The sequence below is a fragment of the Chrysemys picta genome, chromosome 8, assembly GCF_011386835.1.
Source record: "Chrysemys picta bellii isolate R12L10 chromosome 8, ASM1138683v2, whole genome shotgun sequence".
In the NCBI taxonomy this organism is placed as follows: Eukaryota; Metazoa; Chordata; order Testudines; family Emydidae; genus Chrysemys; species Chrysemys picta.
Window position 1 is genome coordinate 66050088 of NC_088798.1, and position 21426 is coordinate 66071513.

Here is a 21426-nt window from a genome sequence, read left to right on the forward strand (position 1 = left end):
TTTACCTAAGAAATAGAGACTAACACAAAAAGAAAAATATCCATGTCCCATGGTGACACTGTGGATACGGAATTTGATATAAACAGGTAGACCCTGCAGTCCCCACTTACACCCATCAGAAACAATCTAGAATTTCAAGGATTATGTAATCCAATAGATAATAAATAGGAGGAAAAAGGGTACAGACAACCATCAGAGAGCTATTCTATAATAAACTTATGGATATTAATACCATCAAAGAACTCATGGGGAATATTATTATGCCAGTCTGGGCTTATTTGTTACTAAGGCATTATAGATTCATAGATTCTAGGACTGGAAGGGACCTCGAGAGGTCATCGAGTCCAGTCCCCTGCCCGCATGGCAGGACCAAATACTGTCTAGACCATCCCTGATAGACATTTATCTAACCTACCCTTAAATATCTCCAGAGATGGAGATTCCACAACCTCCCTAGGCAATTTATTCCAGTGTTTAACCACCCTGAGAGTTAGGAACTTTTTCCTAATGTCCAACCTAGACCTCCCTTGCTGCAGTTTAAACCCATTGCTTCTGGTTCTATCCTTAGAGGCTAAGGTGAACAAGTTTTCTCCCTCCTCCTTATGACACCCTTTTAAATACCTGAAAACTGCTATCATGTCCCCTCTCAGTCTTCTCTTTTCCAAACTAAACAAACCCAATTCTTTCAGCCTTCCTTCATATGTTATGTTCTCAAGACCTTTAATCATTCTTGGTGCTCTTCTCTGGACCCTTTCCGATTTCTCCACATCTTTTTTAAAATGCGGTGCCCAGAACTGGACACAATACTCCAGCTGAGGTCTAACCAGAGCAGAGCAGAGTGGAAGAATGACTTCTCGTGTCTTGCTCACAACACACCTGTTAATACATCCCAGAATCATGTTTGCTTTTTTTGCAACAGCATCACACTGTTGACTCATATTTAGCTTGTGGTCCACTATAACCCCTAGATCCCTTTCTGCCGTACTCCTTCCTAGACAGTCTCTTCCCATTCTGTATATGTGAAACTGATTTTTCCTTCCTAAGTGGAGCACTTTGCATTTGTCTTTGTTAAACTTCATCCTGTTTACCTCAGCCCATTTCTCCAATTTGTCCAGATCATTTTGAATTATGATCCTGTCCTCCAAAGCAGTTGCAATCCCTCCCAGTTTGGTATCATCCACAAACTTAATAAGCGTACTTTCTATGCCAATATCTAAGTCGTTGATGAAGATATTGAACAGCGCCGGTCCCAAAACAGACCCCTGCGGTACCCCACTCGTTATGCCTTTCCAGCAGGATTGGGAACCATTAATAACAAAACTCTGAGTACGGTTATCCAGCCAGTTATGCACCCACCTTATAGTAGCCCCATCTAAATTGTATTTGCCTAGTTTATCGATAAGAATATCATGCGAGACTGTATCAAATGCCTTACTGAAGTCTAGGTATACCACATCCACAGCTTCACCCTTATCCACAAGGCTTGTTATCCTATCAAAGAAAGCTATCAGATTGGTTTGACATGATTTGTTCTTCACAAATCCATGCTGGCTGTTCCCTATCACCTTACCACCTTCCAAGTGTTTGCAGATGATTTCCTTAATTACTTGCTCCATTATCTTCCCTGGCACAGAAGTTAAACTAACTGGTCTGTAGTTTCCTGGGTTGTTTTTATTTCCCTTTTTATAGATGGGCACTATATTTGCCCTTTTCCAGTCTTCTGGAATCTCTCCCGTCTCCCATGATTTTCCAAAGATAATAGCTAGAGGCTCAGATACCTCCTCTATTAGCTCCTTGAGTATTCTAGGATGCATTTCATCAGGCCCTGGTGACTTGCAGGCATCTAACTTTTCTAAGTGATTTTTAACTTGTTCTTTTTTTATTTTATCTGCTAAACCTACCCCCTTCCCATTAGCATTCACTATGTTAGGCATTCCTTCAGACTTCTCGGTGAAGACCGAAACAAAGAAGTCATTAAGCATCTCTGCCATTTCCAAGTTTCCTGTTACTGTTTCTCCCTCTTCACTAAGCAGTGGACCTACCCTGTCTTTGGTCTTCCTCTTGCTTCTAATGTATTGATAAAAAGTCTTCTTGTTTCCCTTTATTCCCGTAGCTAGTTTGAGCTCATTTTGTGCCTTTGCCTTTCTAATCTTGCCCCTGCATTCCTGTGTTGTTTGCCTATATTCATCCTTTGTAATCTGTCCTAGTTTCCATTTTTTATATGACTCCTTTTTATTTTTTAGATCATGCAAGATCTCGTGGTTAAGCCAAGGTGGTCTTTTGCCACATTTTCTATCTTTCCTAACCAGCGGAATAGCTTGCTTTTGGGCCCTTAATAGTGTCCCTTTGAAAAACTGCCAACTATCCTCAGTTGTTTTTCCCCTCAGTCTTGATTCCCATGGGACCTTACCTATCAGCTCTCTGAGCTTACCAAAATCTGCCTTCCTGAAATCCATTGTCTCTATTTTGCTGTTCTCCCTTCTACCCTTCCTTAGAATTTCAAACTCTATGATTTCGTGATCACTTTCACCCAAGCTGCCTTCTACTTTCAAATTCTCAACGAGTTCCTCCCTATTTGTTAAAATCAAGTCTAGAACAGCTTCTCCCCCTAGTAGCTTTTTCAACCTTCTGAAATAAAAAGTTGTCTGCAATGCAGTCCAAGAATTTGTTGGATAGTCTGTGCCCCGCTGTGTTATTTTCCCAACATATATCCGGATAGTTGAAGTCCCCCAACACCACCAAATCTTGGGCTTTGGATGATTTTGTTAGTTGTTTAAAAAAAGCTTCATCAACCACTTCCATCTGGTTAGGTGGCCTGTAGTAGACTCCTAGCATGACATCACCCTTGTTTTTTACCCCTTTTAGCCTAACCCAGAGACTCTCAACATTTCCATCTCCTATGTCCATCTCTACCTCAGTCCAAGTGTGTACATTTTTAATATATAAGGTATAACACTGGTTATCTCCACATGGTATAATGAAAGATTACTGATGGACCTAGAACAGTGGTTTTCAACCTTTGGTCCATGGACCCCTGGGACTTCACAGAATGTCTCTAGGATTTCCAAAGGGGTCCACGCCTCCATTTGAAATTTCTTAGGGGTTTGCAAATGAAAAAAGGTTGAAAACCTCTGATCTAGAAGATAAGACTACCTCTACAGAAAAATGGAAAGAGCATCTAAAATAAATATCACTTTGGAACAAAGGGAAAATATCTGGAGAAAGGATCAATACCTCATTTATTTGTGTATCCATTAAGGAAAACTACAAAATATTTTACCAATGGTACGTTGCTCCATTTAAGCTAAGGAAAATATATAGAGGAGTCAAATCCTGGAAAAGATATGAAGGAATAGGGACCTCTCTGCATAAAGAGTGGGAATGACCTAAAATTTAGGGGGGGGGGGGAGACAGAAATAGAATTTAAGCTAACTAGTTAGGCTACCCAGAAAACCTATGGTAAATCTATCAGGTTACAGTACAAAAAAAAGAGTATTGACTCTAGGAAGGATCCATCAATAAACATAATTATTACTAGCAGCCAGATGGTGAGATAGTTCACTTTTGGAAAAGGACAGTTCTTCCAACAGTAGTGGCATGGAGAAATAAAGTAGAGAAAATCCTTTCAATGAAAAAATGATAGCCTTATATCAGGATGAAGTCAATTTTATAAATTACTAGTTACCATTTTGGGAATCTGAATAAGCGAAATACAGATAAGGTGTTGCCAAAATGCAAATGAGTCTTTAAAGGTAGCAGATATTGGTTATGAATAAGGTTTGTTAATACTTGTATGAAAAATTCATGTTTCTTAATAATGACAAATTTTTTGAAGAGGGAAAGGCCTTTTAAATCAAACTGATTAAACTTTGTTTTGTTTCTGTAGAGATCTACTCTGTAGAGAGAGAGAGAGGGATAGCTCAATGGTTTGAGCATTGGCCTTCTAAACCCAGGGTTGTGAGTTCAATCCTTGAGGGGGCCACTTAGGGATCTAGGGCAAAATCAGTACTTGGTCTGGCTAATGAAGGCAGGGGGCTGGACTTGATGACCTTTCAAGGTCCCTTCCCGTTCTAGGAGATAGGCTATCTTCATTTAACCTCCGTGACTAACAAAGGATTAATTCACTCAAAAGATTAAATATTAATATAATATATAATACCACATCTTCAAATGAGATATTAAGAGCTCACAACATCCTCTAGACTTCCAACAAAACCAGGAAGATTAGACTTTATATTCCTGATAGTTCTATGGAAAAACAAGCAGAATGCTTATTAAAAAGCCATTCCAGGCATTTTTATACCCTAAAGCAATAAAAAGAGCACAAGCCCAGTATTTTCAAATCTTTTGATCTCACTTAATATAGCAGACTGCAACTTCCTTCCACTGTGTTGATCTTCCTGGTTTCTTATGGTACTGTGGGTGTAAGGCAGGGGTCTCAAACTCAATTTACCTTAGTGCCAGTGCCAGTCCTCAAATCCTCCCAGTGGGCCAACGTCACTCATGCCACCCAGAACCCGCCTCCCAAAAACTCTGCCTCCCACCTGCCTAAGGCTCTGGGAAAGAGTTTGGGTGGGGGAGGAGGTCTGGGGTAGGGGATTGGGGTGCAGGCTCTGGGAGGGAGTTTGGGTGCAGAAGGGGTAAGAGGTTGTCCTCTGAGAGGGAGTTTGGGTGGGAGAGGGGGTCGGGGTGCAGGTTCTGAGATGCGTTTGGGGGCTGGGGGAGTGTGGAGATGGGGTGCAGGCTCTGGGAGGGAGTTTGGCGGTAGGAGGAAGGGTGTGGGGAGGGGTGGGGGTGCAGGCTCTGGGAGGGGGTTGGGGGTGAAGCATTTACCTGGAGCTCCAAGGCAAGGCAGCCCGGGGGGCCTCTACGCACTTCTGCCCCCAGGCACCGCCCCCCCAGTGTCCCATTGGCCGCATGGGCACTCAGGGCGGGGGCAGCGTGCGGAGGCACAGCCCCACCCCGCCCCTGGGCTGCAGGGAGGGGCCGGCAGCCACTGCAGCGAGCAGGCAGACCCCGTTCAGCTCCGCTGCACTGCCAGGGCCCCTGAGCGGGGAGATCCTGGGGACGGCAGGTGGGGCCAAGGGAGAGACCCGGCCCCAAAACTGCTAGAGCCCCACAGGCCGCAGATGGCCCATGGGCCGGGAGTTTGAGACCCCTGTAAGGTTTAACACCTTTAGGGATAGCTCAGAGGTTTGAGCATTGGCCTGCTAAACCCAGGGTTGTGAGTTCAATCCTTGAGGGGGCCATTTGGGGATTTAGTTGGGGATTGGTCGTGCTTTGAGCAGGGGGCTGGGCTAGATGACCTCCTGAGGTCCCTTCCAACCCTGATATTCTATGATAGCCACAGCTTATCTAGCTAAGACCAAGAGGAAACATGAATCATGTGAGAAAAGTACTCAGATCCTTGCATGGAAATTGGTAAAGCCCAGCAACTTTCTTCACTACAAGTGGTTTGAACAGAAGGATAAACTAAAGATCCTCAGCAGGGCACTAAGTCCTCATTTCTAGAGAAAGCTACTATGGTGAGATTCTGTACACAGAAAACAAAGCTTGCAATGCAACACACTCCCAAGGTATGAGCTTCTACAACAGTGGAGAAAACTCCATGAAACTAATTGTTATCAGATACATTCAAACCACTGCCCATGGACATCAGGAGCAATATCTCACAGTGAAATTTCCTCTACACTGTTCATCCCCTTGATCACTATCAAGCTTCAGAGAGTTCATCTGAAGGTCCTTACAAAGGGCAATACTATTCCCCCACCCACACCAACATTACATGAGACTGATCAGTAAAGAAGGGGCGTAGCTACAGGTGGGCTGGAATTAGCACCGAGGCCCACTCAATCCAAGCCTGAGGTATGTCAGAGGCATACTCATGTTAGCTCAATGAAAAAAAAAAAAACAGAATAAAGCCATGGAAGTGGTAGGAGGAACTGGTCACCATAAGTCCATGCCATTTGAGACGCTGGGTACATACTTGGGGTGGCTAGCCCCTCATGATGCTCTGGCTACGACTTCTGTTTTTAGGCACTAGCCCAAGCAAAGCTAGTGCAGTTACATCTATGCAAGCTCGGAATCAAACCCCCAACTTGAATGTAACCAGACTTTACGGGTATGTCGACACCACGTTCATGCTTCCAACTGCAATAGACAGACTTGTGCTAGCTCTGCTTGAACTAGCATGCTAAAAATAGCTGGCCCTGAGATAGCATAGGCAGTGGCTCGTGCTAGCCACCCGAGTATGCACCAGGGAGTCCAGGTAGGTTTGTACTTGGTGGCTAGTTAAAGTATAGCTAGTGAGTGTCCGTTTAGTTCAGCTGGTAAGCAGCAGCACGCTCCCAGCTGCAGCACAGACATACCCCAGGGCTCCCTCCCCATCCCAGGACTCTCCCTTGGTAGACATGCCTGGCTGGGCTGAGGGATGCTCCACAGTGCGACTTGCAGAGAAGGTGCAGAGCCAGGGCAGGAAGGAGCCTCTATCTGACTTCAGGGACCAGGACAGATGGGCAGTTCCTGCCCAGAGGCATGGGGGTGGTGGGGAGGGGCACAGCATCCATTTATCAGCAAAGTGCGGGTCACAGCATGGCTGGGGCTGCGGTCTCCAACCCCCCAACAGGGCAGGGATTTATGGCGGGGCAAGCGTTTCCCAGCTGCCTACAGGCACAGCAACACAGCCCAGGGCACTTCCCTTCCCCATGCTCTTTCTGCCTGCCTTTCTCTCCCCCAACCCTGGCCACCTTCCCAGACCCACCCATAGCTACACCCAGGGAGGGAGGGAAGGACAAACGGACGGACGCGCATGCACACACACACCCATGAAGGAAAGTGGAAGTTCAGTCTCCAAACCTGCAGGCTTGCCCTGAGGACAGATTATTGTCCAGCCACCGTAAGTTGAGCCCACCCTATCCACACCCTTGCAGTAAGGTACTGAAAGACCATGAGACCAATGTAAATACACTGATGACATTCAGTTGTGTGTTTTCTTCATCAATGCAGCCCATGCCATCACCACAATTTTTCCAAGTACTAGGAATGTCAGTGAAGAGTAGCTGGCTCATATGGAACATGGGAAAGACAGATGTTACCAGAGAGAGGCAAGAAATTTGAGGCACGAGAGAACATCAATTCTTCCTTGAATCGAAGAATCGGAACAGTGCTCCTCAAGGTAGCCCTGGGACCCTGCTGGATTTCCCTCTGCTCTGAGGCACTCGTTGCATTAGAGACAAGAAACACTTTCTACCATCTGGAGTATGCTGAGCAGCAAAACTGCAGCTGCAGAACACCTTACTAGCAGAGATCAGACAGAGACCAGCCTTGCCCAAGTTCTAGTAAAAAGCAACGTTTACCTCTTTGATAAAGAAGGCAGTTGTGACGTTGCACTCCATATGTTTATGGAAATATGCTTATGAGTGTAAATATAATGTAACTGGAATATGCTTTATGCAAAAGGTCTCTTGTAAGGTATCATTACAAAGCTTATAATCTACTGACTGTGTTCACCCTATTTGTATGAATGTACCATTCTTGTATTTAAAACTAGAAATATGAAGTATTACTCTGAGGTGCTATTGTAATTATACAAATTGTGGGCCATTAATGGTGGCTTAGAATCTTGATGGCTCCCATTAACTAGAACAACTGGTTGTAAATGTCTCTGTTTACTTGTAAGCCTTCCTGTGTTCGTGTGAGTCTGGCCGGAAAGAATGGAGGCTTGGGGTCTCACAGGACATGTGACCATGTCACCTGGTACTGGAATCTATCTTAAACCTGAGGCTTTTCCATTTAGATGGCGGGGTGGTAACCCAGGGAGACAAAAGATTCCCGCCTTGTGCCAAAGCCATAAAAGGGGGTGGAAAAGAACAAAGGGGACTGCAGTCATGAGAAATCCCCTAGTTACCACTGAGCTGGAACTAACAAGAACTGTACCAGGGGAAAGGATTGGACCCAGACTAAGGAGGACTCTGGTCTGTGAAAGAAGCTTATTGGAACAACTCTGAGGGTGAGATTTACCTCTATTCAGTTTCTTAAATGTATTAGGCTTAGACTTGCCTGTTTTGTTTTATTTTGCTTGGTAACTTACTTTGTTCTGTCTGTTATTATTTGAAACCACTTAAATCCTACTTTTTATACTTAATAAAATCACTTTTGTTTATTAATAAACCCAGAGTAAGTGATTAATACTTGGGGGAGCAAACAGCTGTGCATATCTCTCTCTCGGTGTTATAGAGGGCTGACAATTTATGAGTTTACCCTATATAAGCTTTATACAGAGTAAAACGGATTTATTTGGGGTTTGGATCCCATTGGGAACTGGGTGTCTGGGTGATGGAGATAGGTGACTTGCTGAGAAATTTTTGGTTAAAGTCTGCAGCTTTGGGGGCATGGACCAGACCTGGGTCTGTGCTGCAGAAGACTAGCGTGTCTGGATCAACAAGGCAGAGTTCTGAAGTCCTAAACTGGCAATGGAAAATGGGCTCAGAGGTAATTCCAGCACATCAGGTGACAGTCCCAAGGGGGTCTCTGTGACCAAACCCGTCACAACATTCTTGCAGTAACAGTAGCTTCCCAGGGTGACAAACTGGGGAGAATGAAGAAGAAAACAGTAAAAGAAAAATCATGCATCCCAGGAACACGGGAAGTTGAGAGAAAATTGCCCTTTCTCCAATGTACAGTTACCAATGATAGTAGGTATCTTACAAAAGGCTAAAATAGATTACATAAAGATTTGCCAACTGAAAGGTTGAAAGAACTTCAGAGGGATGGAACAGTACAGACAGGGATGGTGGAAGGATGTTTTGTGCCCTAGGCGAAACTTCCACCTTGCACCCCCGTCCCCCCGCCCTGAGGCGCCCTCCCCTCCCCCCCCGCGGCAGCTCTCCACCCTGAGGCACCCCTCCCCGCGGCAGCTCACCCCTGTACCGCCTCCTCCCCAAGCTCACCATGGCTCCTTCACTTCTCCCGCCTCCCAGGCTGGCGGCGCCAATCAGCTTAGGCGCCGCCAGCCTGGGAGGCGGGAAAGGTGAAGCAGCCACAGAGTGCTCAGGGAGGAGGCGGGGCAGGGGTGAGCTGGGGCGGGGAGTTCCCCTGCGTGCTGCCCCCCCCCTTGCTGCAGGCGGCCCTCCCCGCGCTCGACTGCCCCAGCTCCCCAGGTCCGGCCGCCGCAGTCGCTGCTGACGAAAATGGCGCCCCCCAAATCCTAGCGCCCTAGACGACCTAGGCGGTCGCCTAAATGGTTGCACCGGCCCTGAGTACAGAGCTGATGCCACAGGCTTTCTAAGAGAAGAGAGATAATCTGGAATTTTCAGCTGTCCTCTTAAATAACAATTCTTGACTTCATAGGAAAAAAGCAACAACACTATGGACCTTGCTTATAGTGCATCAAAGGCCAAATTGCTAACGGACCTTTAAAAAAACCATATTGAGAGAAGAAAAGAACTTACAGGGGCAGAAATCCTGTTTAGGCCTCACAGGATTTAAGAGTCTAAGGGATGAACCTCTGACTACATCTAATGAAGCAAAGGCTTGTCCCACAAGCTCTCAGACCCAAGACCTTAGGTCCTGCAATCGTCCCTCTTCAGCCTTCCTCTCAGTCACAGCCTGGATAATCGGGCGCTGGTGAAGACCTATGTTTTTGCCTTCCCATTTCTTCTGATCTGAGTTGGATCTTCATGAGTTTCTCATGAGGCATTGGGTACTCTGATTAGTAATGAAGAATATCTGATTTGAGCTTGAACTGAAGACTGCTGCCCAAATTCCAGAACTGAAATTAAGGAATTCTTCTCCCCAATGCAGACACTTCAGTCACTGCCCATGGCCTCACTTTAATGATCAAGCTAGACCAATCCACACAAGTGGTCCATTTACTAGACACGACTGTGCTAATAAGCGATGGTCACATAAACATCACCCTATACCAGAAACCTACTGACCACTATACTTACCTACATGCCTCCAGCTTCCATCCAGGACACACCACACAATCCATTGTCTACAGCCAACCTCTAAGATACAACTGTATTTGCTCCAATCCCTCAGACAGAGACAAACACCTACAAGATCTCTATCAAGCATTCTTAAAACTACAATACCCACCTGCTGAAGTGAAAAAACAGATTGACAGAGCCAGAAGAGTACCCAGAAGTCACCTACTATAGGACAGGCCCAACAAAGAAAATAACAGAACGCCACTAGCCATCACCTTCAGCCCCCAACTAAAACCTCTCCAGCGCATCATCAAAGATCTACAACCTATCCTGAAAGATGATCCCTCACTCTCACAGATCTTGGGAGACAGACCAGTCCTCGCTTACAGACAGCCCCCCAACCTGAAGCAAATACTCACCATACAACATAAACACTAACCCAGGAACCTATCCTTGCAACAAAGCCCGATGCCAACTCTGCCCACATATCTATTCAAGCGACACCATCATAGGACCTAATCACATGAGCCACACCATCAGGGGCTCATTCACCTGCACATCTACCAACGTGATATATGCCATCATGTGCCAGCAATGCCCCTCTGCCATATACATTGGCCAAACCGGACAGCCTCTACGCAAAAGAATAAATGGACACATCTGACATCAGGAATCATAACATTCAAAAACCAGTAGGAGAACACTTCAACCTCTCTAACCACTCAGTGACAGACTTGAAGGTGGCAATTTTGCAACAAAGAGAGACTGCTGAACTTGAATTAATATGCAAATTAGATACTGTTAACTTAGCTTTGAACAGAGACTGGGAATGGTTGGGTCATTACACTAATTGAATCTATTTCCCAATGTTAAGTATCCTCACACCTTCTACGGGCCATCCTGATTATCACTTCAAAGGTTTTTTTCTCTCTCCTGCTGATGATAGCTCATCTCAATTGATTGGACTCTTACAGTTGGTATGGCTACTTCCACTTTTTCATGTTCTCTGTATGTATAAATATCTTCTTGCTGTATGTTCCACTCTATGCATCCGATGAAAGCTTATGCTCAAATAAATTTATTAGTCTCTAAGGTGCCACAAGTACTCCTGTTTTTTAAGCTCAAATCAGATATTCTTCATTACTAATCAGAGTATCCAACGCCTCATGAGAAACTCATGAAGATTCAACTCAGATCAGAAGAAACGTGATTTGGACCCAGCCAGTCTCTCCCTCAGTTGTATGAATGGCAAACCCCAGAAAGAGCCCCTCGCATGCAGGGCTGGCTCCAGGCACCAGCCCAGCAAGCAGGTGCTTGGGGCGGCCAAGGGGAAGGGGCAGCACGTCGGGCTCTTCGGAGGCGGGTCTCTCGGTCCCTCTCGGAGGGAAGGACCTGCCGCCGAATTGCAGCCGAAGAAGAAAGCGATCGCGGCTTTTTTTTTTTTTCCCGCCGCTTGGGGCAGCAAAAACCCTGGAGCCGGCCCTGCTCCCAAGCCCCTTTTCCCTGCAGCAACAAACACAGTTGTCCTAACAAAACACCATCCCTACCATCAGATGTAGAACTTCACAAATGTCCTGCCTGGACCAGACTGAAACTAGGGGCCTAGAGCTGAGGCGCTCCATATCCAGATACCAATTCCATCATCCAGTCATCCTTAGATATTTTATAATTTATATACCATTACTGAACTGTTAGGACAAGATTTGCTTTTATCTTGATGACTGCTTCCCTGAATGGTTTATTTTGTTAAAGGGATTGCTGTAGGTTACATTCTTATTAGTTGGAAAGAATTAACTATAAAGGTAAAGTTAGAATACACAATGAACTAGGGACTGAGTTATATGACTAGTTTTTTTTATCAGTAGATCCTGTCCTATTGCTATATCACCCTTATAGCCATTGCTTCCATAATTTTCAGACTGAAAGTGTTCTTCTAATACACAAAGCTAAAACACTACTTAAAAACTTAACAACCAAGTTACAACACAATGTATTTGGTTAAAACAGAAAAGCTTTAATAAAGTACTCTCATTCAGTGCCTAACATTTTAGATAATACAATTAAAGATCTAAAGAGAAACTGACGTCTCTATGAAAACTTTGAAAAACATTTGATGTAGAAATAATTATGCTTATGTTGTTCTCTCTAAAATTTTCTGTCATTCTTTAGTGCTAATGTTAAAAAGGATTTATAAGAGTTTCTACCACTCCAGAAAGCATAATCCAATGCTTGTCATCAGCATTATTTCCATAGCAACTACCAGTGATGTCGCAGATATAGGACTAAGATATCCCGCAGGGAAGAAATAGCAGAAGCTAATATACTATTGAGATACAAAGCTCCATTTTCATCCTTATACTCTTAGAGGGCATATGCTCTAGAAATAGAATATTTTCCAAATAGAATGTTTGATTTTTTTCTGGAGATCTCAGAAGACTGACTGTGTGTTAAGTATGACACAGGCATTGTTCCTTCCAGAGGAGCTTTGACAAGATGCTGCCCTCATGTTGACTTGACTCTTGTTGGCAAGATGACCTTTGAATGAGCTCATAGAAACTAAGAATATGTAACTACAAAGGGCTTTTTAACATAGATGCTTTGAAAAGTAGGCTCCCGTTTTCCAGCCTGGGTGACATGCCCTGAGGAGGAGTATGCAATGCCTCCAAGTTTATGGTCATCACTCCCAATATTCCTTAGATCCATGGATCCTAGCCAACAAGACAAACTTGAAATACAAGGGACTGAAGTGACATTCATCTAAAAATGATGTCCACTGGGTATTTTAGATAAAATTTCCTATTCCAAAAGAAACAAGTATTCTAAACTCTACTGTTGTCCTTTCACTGCCTCATAACTTGATAAACAATGTACATCCAAATTCCAGCTCTCTCAAGATCAATATAACCATGACAACATGGGTTACAGTGCAACACCTTTTAATAAGCAAATTCAGCAAGACCATTCGCAAGACACAACTGTACTTCTCCCTTTCACAATATGAACATTGTTTCTGAAAATAGGATTTTCCAATCCTATGCAGCATCTATGAAAGAAAAGTGCCAGTTGATTTATAGTGTTAGTGATTTAAAGACAGCACAAATAAACAACAAAACTGATTAAGTTGACAAGAACTCCCTTATCCAACTAAAGAGACTCAAAAGCCAAAGGCCATCTCCCAAAACCAAGCATAACTTACCTCTTTAGCCTTCCCATACCCCCTCCAAACTTATCTCAAGAGTTCAAGTCTTGGGATTGTTAGCAAGAACATCCCAGCTGATATTAAATGCATAGATGATGCATAATGAGAGAAAGGTATAAGGTAGCTATGCTCAAATAATAAAGGGTTTTGTAAATCTAAATTACACTTTGAATTGCATCTTGAAACAAATGGATAGCTAATGAAGTCTACAAAAGTGCAAGGATACTACTTAGGCACTCCACTCCTAAGTAAGCAGGCCACTAACTCTTGCAATAGCAGAAATTTCCAAGTGTCTTCCAGAGAAGCCCCATGGAGAATGCATTGCAGCAGATCAATCTAGCAGTAACAAAGGTGTTGAAATCTGTGGCAGGGTCTGCATCCAAGAGATAAGGATGCAATCTCCTACACAGAAAAAATAAAAATGCCTATGTTTGCCTATTACTTGCAGCTGTCTGATCAAAAAAGGCCCCCAAACTGTGAACATCAGTAACAATCATCAGATATATTCTCTCACTAGAAAAGCAGATGTTCCTGACATCACCTCCATCTCCAGGAACCTACCATCACTTAAATCTTTTATAGATTGCGCTTCAGCTCAGCCACTCATTCAAGCAGGAAAAACAAGTCACTACACCACCTGCATTGCATGAAAAGACAGAGCTGAGTAGTCCATATCATAACATCTATTTCATTCTGCATTAAGCAAAAAGGCTGACATCAGAAACTTTTGGTTCCTTGCACAAGAACCCTTAAGGCAGTTAAATACCCATCCAAAAATACTCTTTGAGTTGCTCCGTTCTTTCCTCATGGTAGTTCCAATCACAACTTCACTCCCAAGGACCACAAGTGGGTCAACATTAGAGCTGGTTGGGAATCTGACAAAAAAGCTGATTTTGCATTATGCAGGAAAAGGTCAGTTTTGACAAAATTTTGACTCCATTTTTTTGAAAATTAAATTTTGAAATTGTCAAGACATTTTGTTTTGACATTTTCAAAAAAATCTGATATTTTTCAGTTCAAAATACCTTTTCACTTTGAAGTTTAAACTAATTATAGTAAAAATAAAACACAGAAAACAGTTGACATCAAAGTGACCTGAACCAAAAAAAAAATTCAAATATTCTGTTTGTGAACATTTTTGAAATTTTGACTTTTCAGCCTGAGTCGGGAAAATTTTTACCTAGAAATTTTTCATAGGCTGGGAAAAGTATTTTTTGCCTAACACTGGTGAATATCACCTTATGACCAATGCTATCATTGAGAGATCAGCATCGACAGGGCCGGCTTTAGGCCGATTCAGCCGATTCCGCTGAATCGGGCCCCGCGCCAAGAGGGCCCCGCAGCAGCTGTCCACCCCGCCTCACTTCCCCCTCCTCCCCTCCCCTGAACGCTCTGCCCCCCTGCTCCTCCCCGTCCCCTGCTTCCCGCGAATCAAATGTTCGCGGGAAGCCTGAAACAGGCAGGCAGCAGGTAAGCTGGGGGGGGGGGGGGGGGGGGCACGAGGAGGCGCGGCCCAGTCCGGCCCCCCCCGGCCGAGCGGCTCCCTCTGGCAGCCGGCCCCGGCGGCTCCGGCCCGGCTCGGACCTTGGGGCGCCAGCCCCGGTTCCGGCCGAGCGGCTCCGGCCCTAGAGACTCCAGCTCAGCTCGGGCCCCAGGGCACCGGCCCTGGCCCCGGCAGCCGAGCACCCCCAGCCCCGGTCCCAGCGGCTCCAGCCCGGCTTGGCTCGGGCCCCGGTTCCGGCCGAGCAGCTCCAGCCCAGCCCCGGCCCTGGCCGAGCGATGCCGGCTGGCGGCCGAGCACCCCTGGCCCCAGCGGCTCTGGCTCCGGTCCCAGCGGCTCCAACCTGGACCCAAGCCCCACGATCCCAGCCGGAGCTCCGGCCAGAGCGCGGCCCAATTCCTGGGGGCGGGGCTTGCCGGAATCGGGCTCCGCTCTTGCTAAAGCCAGCCCTGAGCATCGACAACTAACCTTTATCTATCACTAGGAAGAGCTTCGACCAATAACGCAAGCTCAGTCTCCATACTATATCCAGATCTAAAACTGACTGAGAAATCAAGAAAGCCAGATGACATCAGATGATGCCAGAGTTATTTTTCCCCTCAGCCTTCTTCAACCTTTTCCAGAGAGCGAGGTCTAGAGACAACAGTAGTTGGAGAAGTTTAGTGTCAAGAGACAGTTTCTCAAGCAAAAGTGGAAGAATCACAAAGCCAGCATCTTGCAACCCCACAAGGAGGCATTAGCTATCTCTGAAAATAATGGTCCCAACATCCACCACAGGTTTACAACCAAGGACACTGGTCCTTTCAAGGCTGTAATCTAACCTCTCTAATCACTACTGAGCAAAACTGGCCAAAACATACTTAGGAAATAATTTTTGCCTCCAAACATAGCTCTACCACCATAGAGGAAGATAACCCAGTCAAAGTCAGACTAATCCTATCCACAAAGTACATGGAATATTTCTCCCAGCAAGCAAGCATTGACTGTTTCCAGGCGTGAGCAGTTTACATTAATCAGATTACCCAAGACTTTGAAGATGCAAACCTTCACTCTTCACCACACCATGGCATAAAATTGCTGAAGTTCTCGCTTTCCATGCCACAACTGGTCAAACCCTAAGAACAATTTCCACGCCCAGTGCTTTAATTTCTTCCGCCCACTTCTTTTGTCACATCAACTGTATAACAAGGTCTTGCTTGCAACACTCCTGCTAATACATCCCAGGATGATGTTTGCTTTTTTGCAACAGTGTTACACTGTTGACGCATATTTAGCTTTGTGATCCACTATGACTCTCAGGTCCCTTTCAGCAGTACTTCTCCCTAGGCAGTCATTTCCCATTTTGTATGAGTGCAATTGATTGTTCCTTCCTAAGTGGAGTACTTCACATTTGTCCTTATTGAATTTCATCCTAGTTTCTTCAGAGCATTTCTTCAGTTTGTCCAGATCATTTTGAATTTTAATCCTATCTTCTAAAGTACTTGTAACCATTCCCAGCTTGGTATCGTCCTCAAACTTTATAAGTGTACACTCTATGCCTTTATCGAAATCATTGATGAAGATATTGAACAGAACTGGACTCAGAACTGGACCCATGGGTGCTGGAGCACCCATGGGGAAAAAATAGTCGGTGCTCTAGCCCCGGGATCAGTGCCTCTTCCTCCCCCACAGCACCTCTCGCCTGCCAGCGAGCCGCACTGATCAGCTCCTCCCCTCCCTCCCAGCACCTCCCACCTGCCGCAATCAGCTGTTCAGAGGTATGCAGGAGGCGCTGGGGATGGAGGGGGAGGAGCGGGGACCAGAAGAAGCCGGCAGCAGAACAGGGTGGGAAGGGGGAAAAGGCAGGAAGAGGTAGGTGGGGGTGGCAAATTGGGGGCAGGGGTGGAGTGGGGGCAGGGCCTGGGGCAGAGCAGGGATAGAGCATACACACACACACACACACCAGAAACAGAGGCAGTCAGCACCTATGCCCTGAGGGACCCCACTTGACAAGAGCAATGGTCTTAAATTGCAGCAAGGGTGATCTAGGTTGGTCATTAGGAAAAACTTAACTGTCAGGTAAACACTGGAATAAATTGCCTAGGGAGGTTGTGGAAATCTCCATCACTGGAAATTTTTAAGAGCAGGTTAGACATGAGTGCAGGAGTCTGGACTAAATGACCTCTCAAGGTCCCTTTCTGTCCTATGATTCTATGGCAACCTGTGAGGATGGCATAAATGAATGAGAAATTTAGAATTCATTGTATTGATAATAAAGAACAAAAGATTAATTAGTGTACTGCAGGCCATCAACAAATTAATCTACCAAAAAGATTGCTTCTCAGAGAGGTATGAAATCCAACAGCAACTATCACTCTTCAAGACATTGTGAACTACTCTCCATCTAGACCAGAACACAGGTGCAACCTGACCTCTCCCAATAGTCTCAAGAAAGTAATGGTGCAATGATGAAAAATAATGCGATCTTCAGCTCTACAGACCTGTTCACATTGTTTATACCTTAAATATTTACTAAACACATAGTTAAAAAGATTCAAAGTAATTAAGAAGTCTGTGTGTCTCCAAGTAGCTAGAACTACTGTCTCAATGTGCTGTAATATTTATACTGCTTACTGTATTTCACTCCATGCATCTGATGAAGTGGGTTTTAGCCCATAAAAGCTTATGCCCAAATAAATCTGTTAGTTTCTAAGGTGCCACAAGGACTCCTCGTTGCTTTTGCCTCAATAGGGGTCTTCAATTTAATAACTGAAGAAACGGTGCTTCTCAAAGCCTAGTTCTTTTTGTTCTAGTTTTTTCCTTTAGAAAGCAATGGAAATTAAAGCATTTCAAGTATCAGGGGGTAGCCGTGTTAGTCTGTATCTACAAAAACAACAAAGAGTCTGGTGGCACCTTAAAGACTAACAGATTTATTTGGGCATAAGCTTTCGTGAGTAAAAACCTCACTTCTTCGGATGCATCCGAAGAAGTGAGGTTTTTACTCACGAAAGCTTATGCCCAAATAAATCTGTTAGTCTTTAAGGTGCCACCAGACTCTTTGTTGTTTTTAAAGCATTTCAGTTGTTTTGTTTTTATTTTGCTAATTTATCAAGTTTTCTTATTTTTAGAGAACCTAACCATTTTCAAGTGATTTTTTCCAATGTTTCCAAATTAAATCTCAACCTTTTAATCATTCCTTTAAACAATATATGTTCAAAAAGCAGGGACTTCCAATTATTTATTCATTACGTCTTTAAGACACTTACTGAAATGAAATTACTAGTCTTATTACTCAAAAGTTTCCTTTAACCAGTTCAACATTCCCAGTATTGTACACCAAGCAATGCTCTTAAATACTTTGGGTTCAACTTTACTGTGACATTGATATGCCCAGGCAGGTATATTACACCTGTGTCTAACCATCTTCTCGATAATTCATCGTAGAGGGTCATGCATGGTCTCTGCCAAAAACTAAGAACTAGCTGATCGCCATAGTTATTGAGAATTGTATGGGAAATATTTTAAGAGAGATGTAAAATGTAGACTATTCTGTTCCAAAACTGTATGAGGTGAAGCATATCACCTGAGGAGGGGTGGGTCTCAGAGCTAAGTCAATCAAGAGTGAGAGCAGTCAACAACTTTCAACCTGACCTAGCACAGCCCTGTATTTACAGGCTGGACCAAATGCAGGCTTGAGCATTTACAAAGACAAAGAACCCCAAGAAGAGACTGAATAAGGGATCCTCAGGGCTCTGCTGATGTTATTGAAACACCCTGAAGCTGAAATGGCACAAAAGTCTGGAACCGTATCAAAGACAAAGAAAAGGCACAAGACATTATCCATTACAGAGGCAACACTCTGCCAGCGTTAGTGTTTCATAAAAAGTAGATTCCAGCTCTCTAGATTGGACAAGTGCTGCAAGGACTGAACACTGGGAAGAAATACCTTATTAGACTGGAACAGAACTTGTTAAAAATGATAGGCTCTAGATTTGCATTTCATGTAATCTCGTGTTTCCAATACTTTTACTTGTATCTATTTTGGATCTTTATTTTAGCGTGGTTAAATAAATTCTATTTGGATTTACTATAGACAAGACTTGCCTTACACTAAAGCAAGTGTTGAACTGAGGTGAAGCTAGTGACCTGGGGGGCACTGCTTCCATGGAGGCAGTGGAATAGCGTACATTGTGTGGGTATCCGGAAGTTAAGGGACTGGGCCCTTGAGGGTATCAAGGTGGGGCACGCTAATTATCAGCCACTAGAGCAAAAGAGTGGGGTTCATGGAACCTTGAGCAGAGCACTTGTCCTCCTAGTGGTTGGCAGATTTGAGACAATTTTCTCCCTATTGGGCACAAACAAGGTTGTCTCATGCTGTAAGCAGATGGTAGTGATTACCCCAATAGCGTCACAACTACAACATGCTAAACACACTAAAGTAAATGAGAACTGAGGGTGCTCAGCACCTCCCAGGACAAACCCTGCCAGAACTGGTTATCTATGGCCTTCAATTGGTACTCTGCTCTTCTTCAAGGGGCACCTTAAAGTCAAAACTATTATTTTAATTTCCTGTGTTGCTACCATGAACACCTTACATTAACAATGGATTAAATTTACAGATCTCATGGAGCTTTCATTATTTACTCTGCGCTTCCTTAGCCAAAATAAGAGACTAGAGTTTTTCCACTTTAATTTCTAGTCAGATATCCTGCCTGGCTCTCATGCACTGGCACCACCGACTTGTGTTTGCTTAGCAAACACTGCAGGGAACCCAACATAGCATCCCAACACAAAGCTGCCCCTATTGATTTTTAGAGTTTCATTAACACATCCCTATTTGTATTGAGGCAGGCTGGCAGTCTCCCCCCCCTCTCCCCCACCCGTCTTCCTGTCTGAGGGGCTGGCAATGGGCGCTCTTCCTCTTTCCATGAGCATCCCCGCAGGCAGGATGTGGGGGCTAGCTTGGGGAGTTTCAGGGGTGTTGATGAAGCCTGCAAGCAACCCCTGGGGCAGAGAGGAGCAGAGGCCAGATTCCAAGGACACAAAGCAGGGGACCTAGGATGATGGGGGAGGAGTGAGCTTCCCAGAGACCCCCAAAGCGGAGACAGCAAATGGAGCAAGAGCGAGCCCCCTAAAGACGGCCCCATAGCAGGGGGACTACAAAACACATGGCGGCGATGGACCCTAGAGACCCCTACACCAAAGGGACCCAAAGGCAATGGGGAAGAGCAGAAACCCCACACTGAGGGGACTCCAGGACACTGGGGAAGGGCAGAGACCCCGTACCGAGGGGACACTGGAGCAGGGACAGTCCGCTGGAGAGACCCTCACACTGAGGGGACCCCAGGACACGAGTGCAGGGCAGAGAGACGCCCGCGCCGCGGAGCCCGACATGGCACAGGCTCCGCCCCCACCACCAGAAACCCCCGGCCCCGGGCAGGGCAGCCACCCCCTCCCCTCGGCGCGCCCCCTAGCGGAGGCAGCCCCCGACCCGCACTCACCCGCCGCCGGCTCCCCGCGGCTCAACAGCAGCAGCAGCAGGAGCGCCCCGAGTGCCGGGCCAGGCCCCCGCATCGCCCCCCGAGCCCGCGCCGGAGCCAGCCCGGCAGCGAAGCGGCGGCTCGGGGCCGCGCGGAGGGATCTTCCGGCAGCGCCGCGCGGAGAGACTCGGCTTCGGCTTCGTACGGACTGGCGTCTGGCCCTCCCCCGCTTCCTGCGCGGTCGGGCGGCTCCGCCAGTGGGGACCGCGGCACAGCCCGCCGGGAACGGCCGCTAGAGGGCGCCGGGCCGGGAGGCGCAGAGCCCGCGGGCACCCGGCCAGGATGCCCTGTGAGGGGAACTAGACGCCCCCCCGCCAGGAGCCCTATGGGGGAGCGCGGAGGAGGAACTAGATAGCCCTCCCCCCAAGACAGGGAGCCCTATTGAGGGAGCTCGGTCAGAAGGGAACTAGACAACCCCCCCCCCCAACAGGGACCCTATGGGGCGGTGAGGGGAACCAGCTGGCCCTCCCCCCTAAGTCAGGGAGCCTTGGGGGGGGGGGGGGTCAGGGGAACCCGACAGGTCAGCTGGACAGGGAACATCATGCTTCCCAGGCTGTGAGGCACCTCACTCTCTGCCATGGTTCCCCTCCACCTGCCATGCCATGGCAACACAAGCCTTGCTCTCTAGGCCGCATCAGCACCGCTGCCTCTGCAGATTAGCATGCATGCTCCAACCCCTGCATCCTCCAAGCATCTCCCTGGAGGGTCCAGTCCCTGGTCTCTCACAGGATTCCCAGCTCCACTGTTCCCAAAGGAACTGTATTCTCCAGCTTAGTCCAACTCCCACCTCAGATCAGCACTTGGCTTCACACACAGCACTTAGACATGTTTACGGTGAAAGTAAGTACAAGTTTATTTAGCAATGAGTAGAGATTCAAGTGAAAGCAAGTAGTAGTATTGGAAACACATGGCTACATATAAAATAACACATTCTAGAGCCTAGACCAGGGGGTTCTCAAACTGGGGGTCAGGATTATTACATGGGGGGGAGGTGGTCGCGAGCTGTCAGCCTCCATCCCAAACCCTGCTTTGCCTCCAGCATTTATAATGGGGTTAATATATTTAACAGTGTTTTTAATTTATGGGGTTGCACTCAGAGGCTTGTTATGTGAAAGGGGTCACCAGTACAAAAGTTTGAGAACCACTGGCCTAGACCTACTTAACTAGATACTTTCCTGACGTATAGAGCAGGGATGGACAAAGTTTTTGGCCTAAGGGCCACATCTGGGTATAAAAATTGTATGGTGGGCCATGAATGCTCACCAAATTGGGGGT

At 46.0% G+C, this 21426-nt stretch overlaps 1 protein-coding gene across 4 annotated transcripts in view; it reads right to left on the reverse strand.

The window, feature by feature from the left end:
* Positions 1–20348, reverse strand: part of NOTCH2 (notch receptor 2) — a 146960-nt gene extending 126612 nt beyond the window's left edge. For 2 of the 4 annotated variants that reach the window (XR_002888087.3, XR_002888086.3), the window contains exon 1: positions 20113–20348. Coding sequence is in view for 1 of the 4 variants with exons in the window: in XM_008163149.4 (XP_008161371.3) it covers positions 20113–20185 (73 nt within the window). In the remaining 3 variants the exon portion in view is untranslated. The remainder of the gene's footprint in view (positions 1–20112) is intronic. The other 2 variants (XR_006174623.2, XM_008163149.4) reach the window with 2 other exon arrangements.
* Between the last annotated feature and the right edge of the window lie 1078 nt (positions 20349–21426).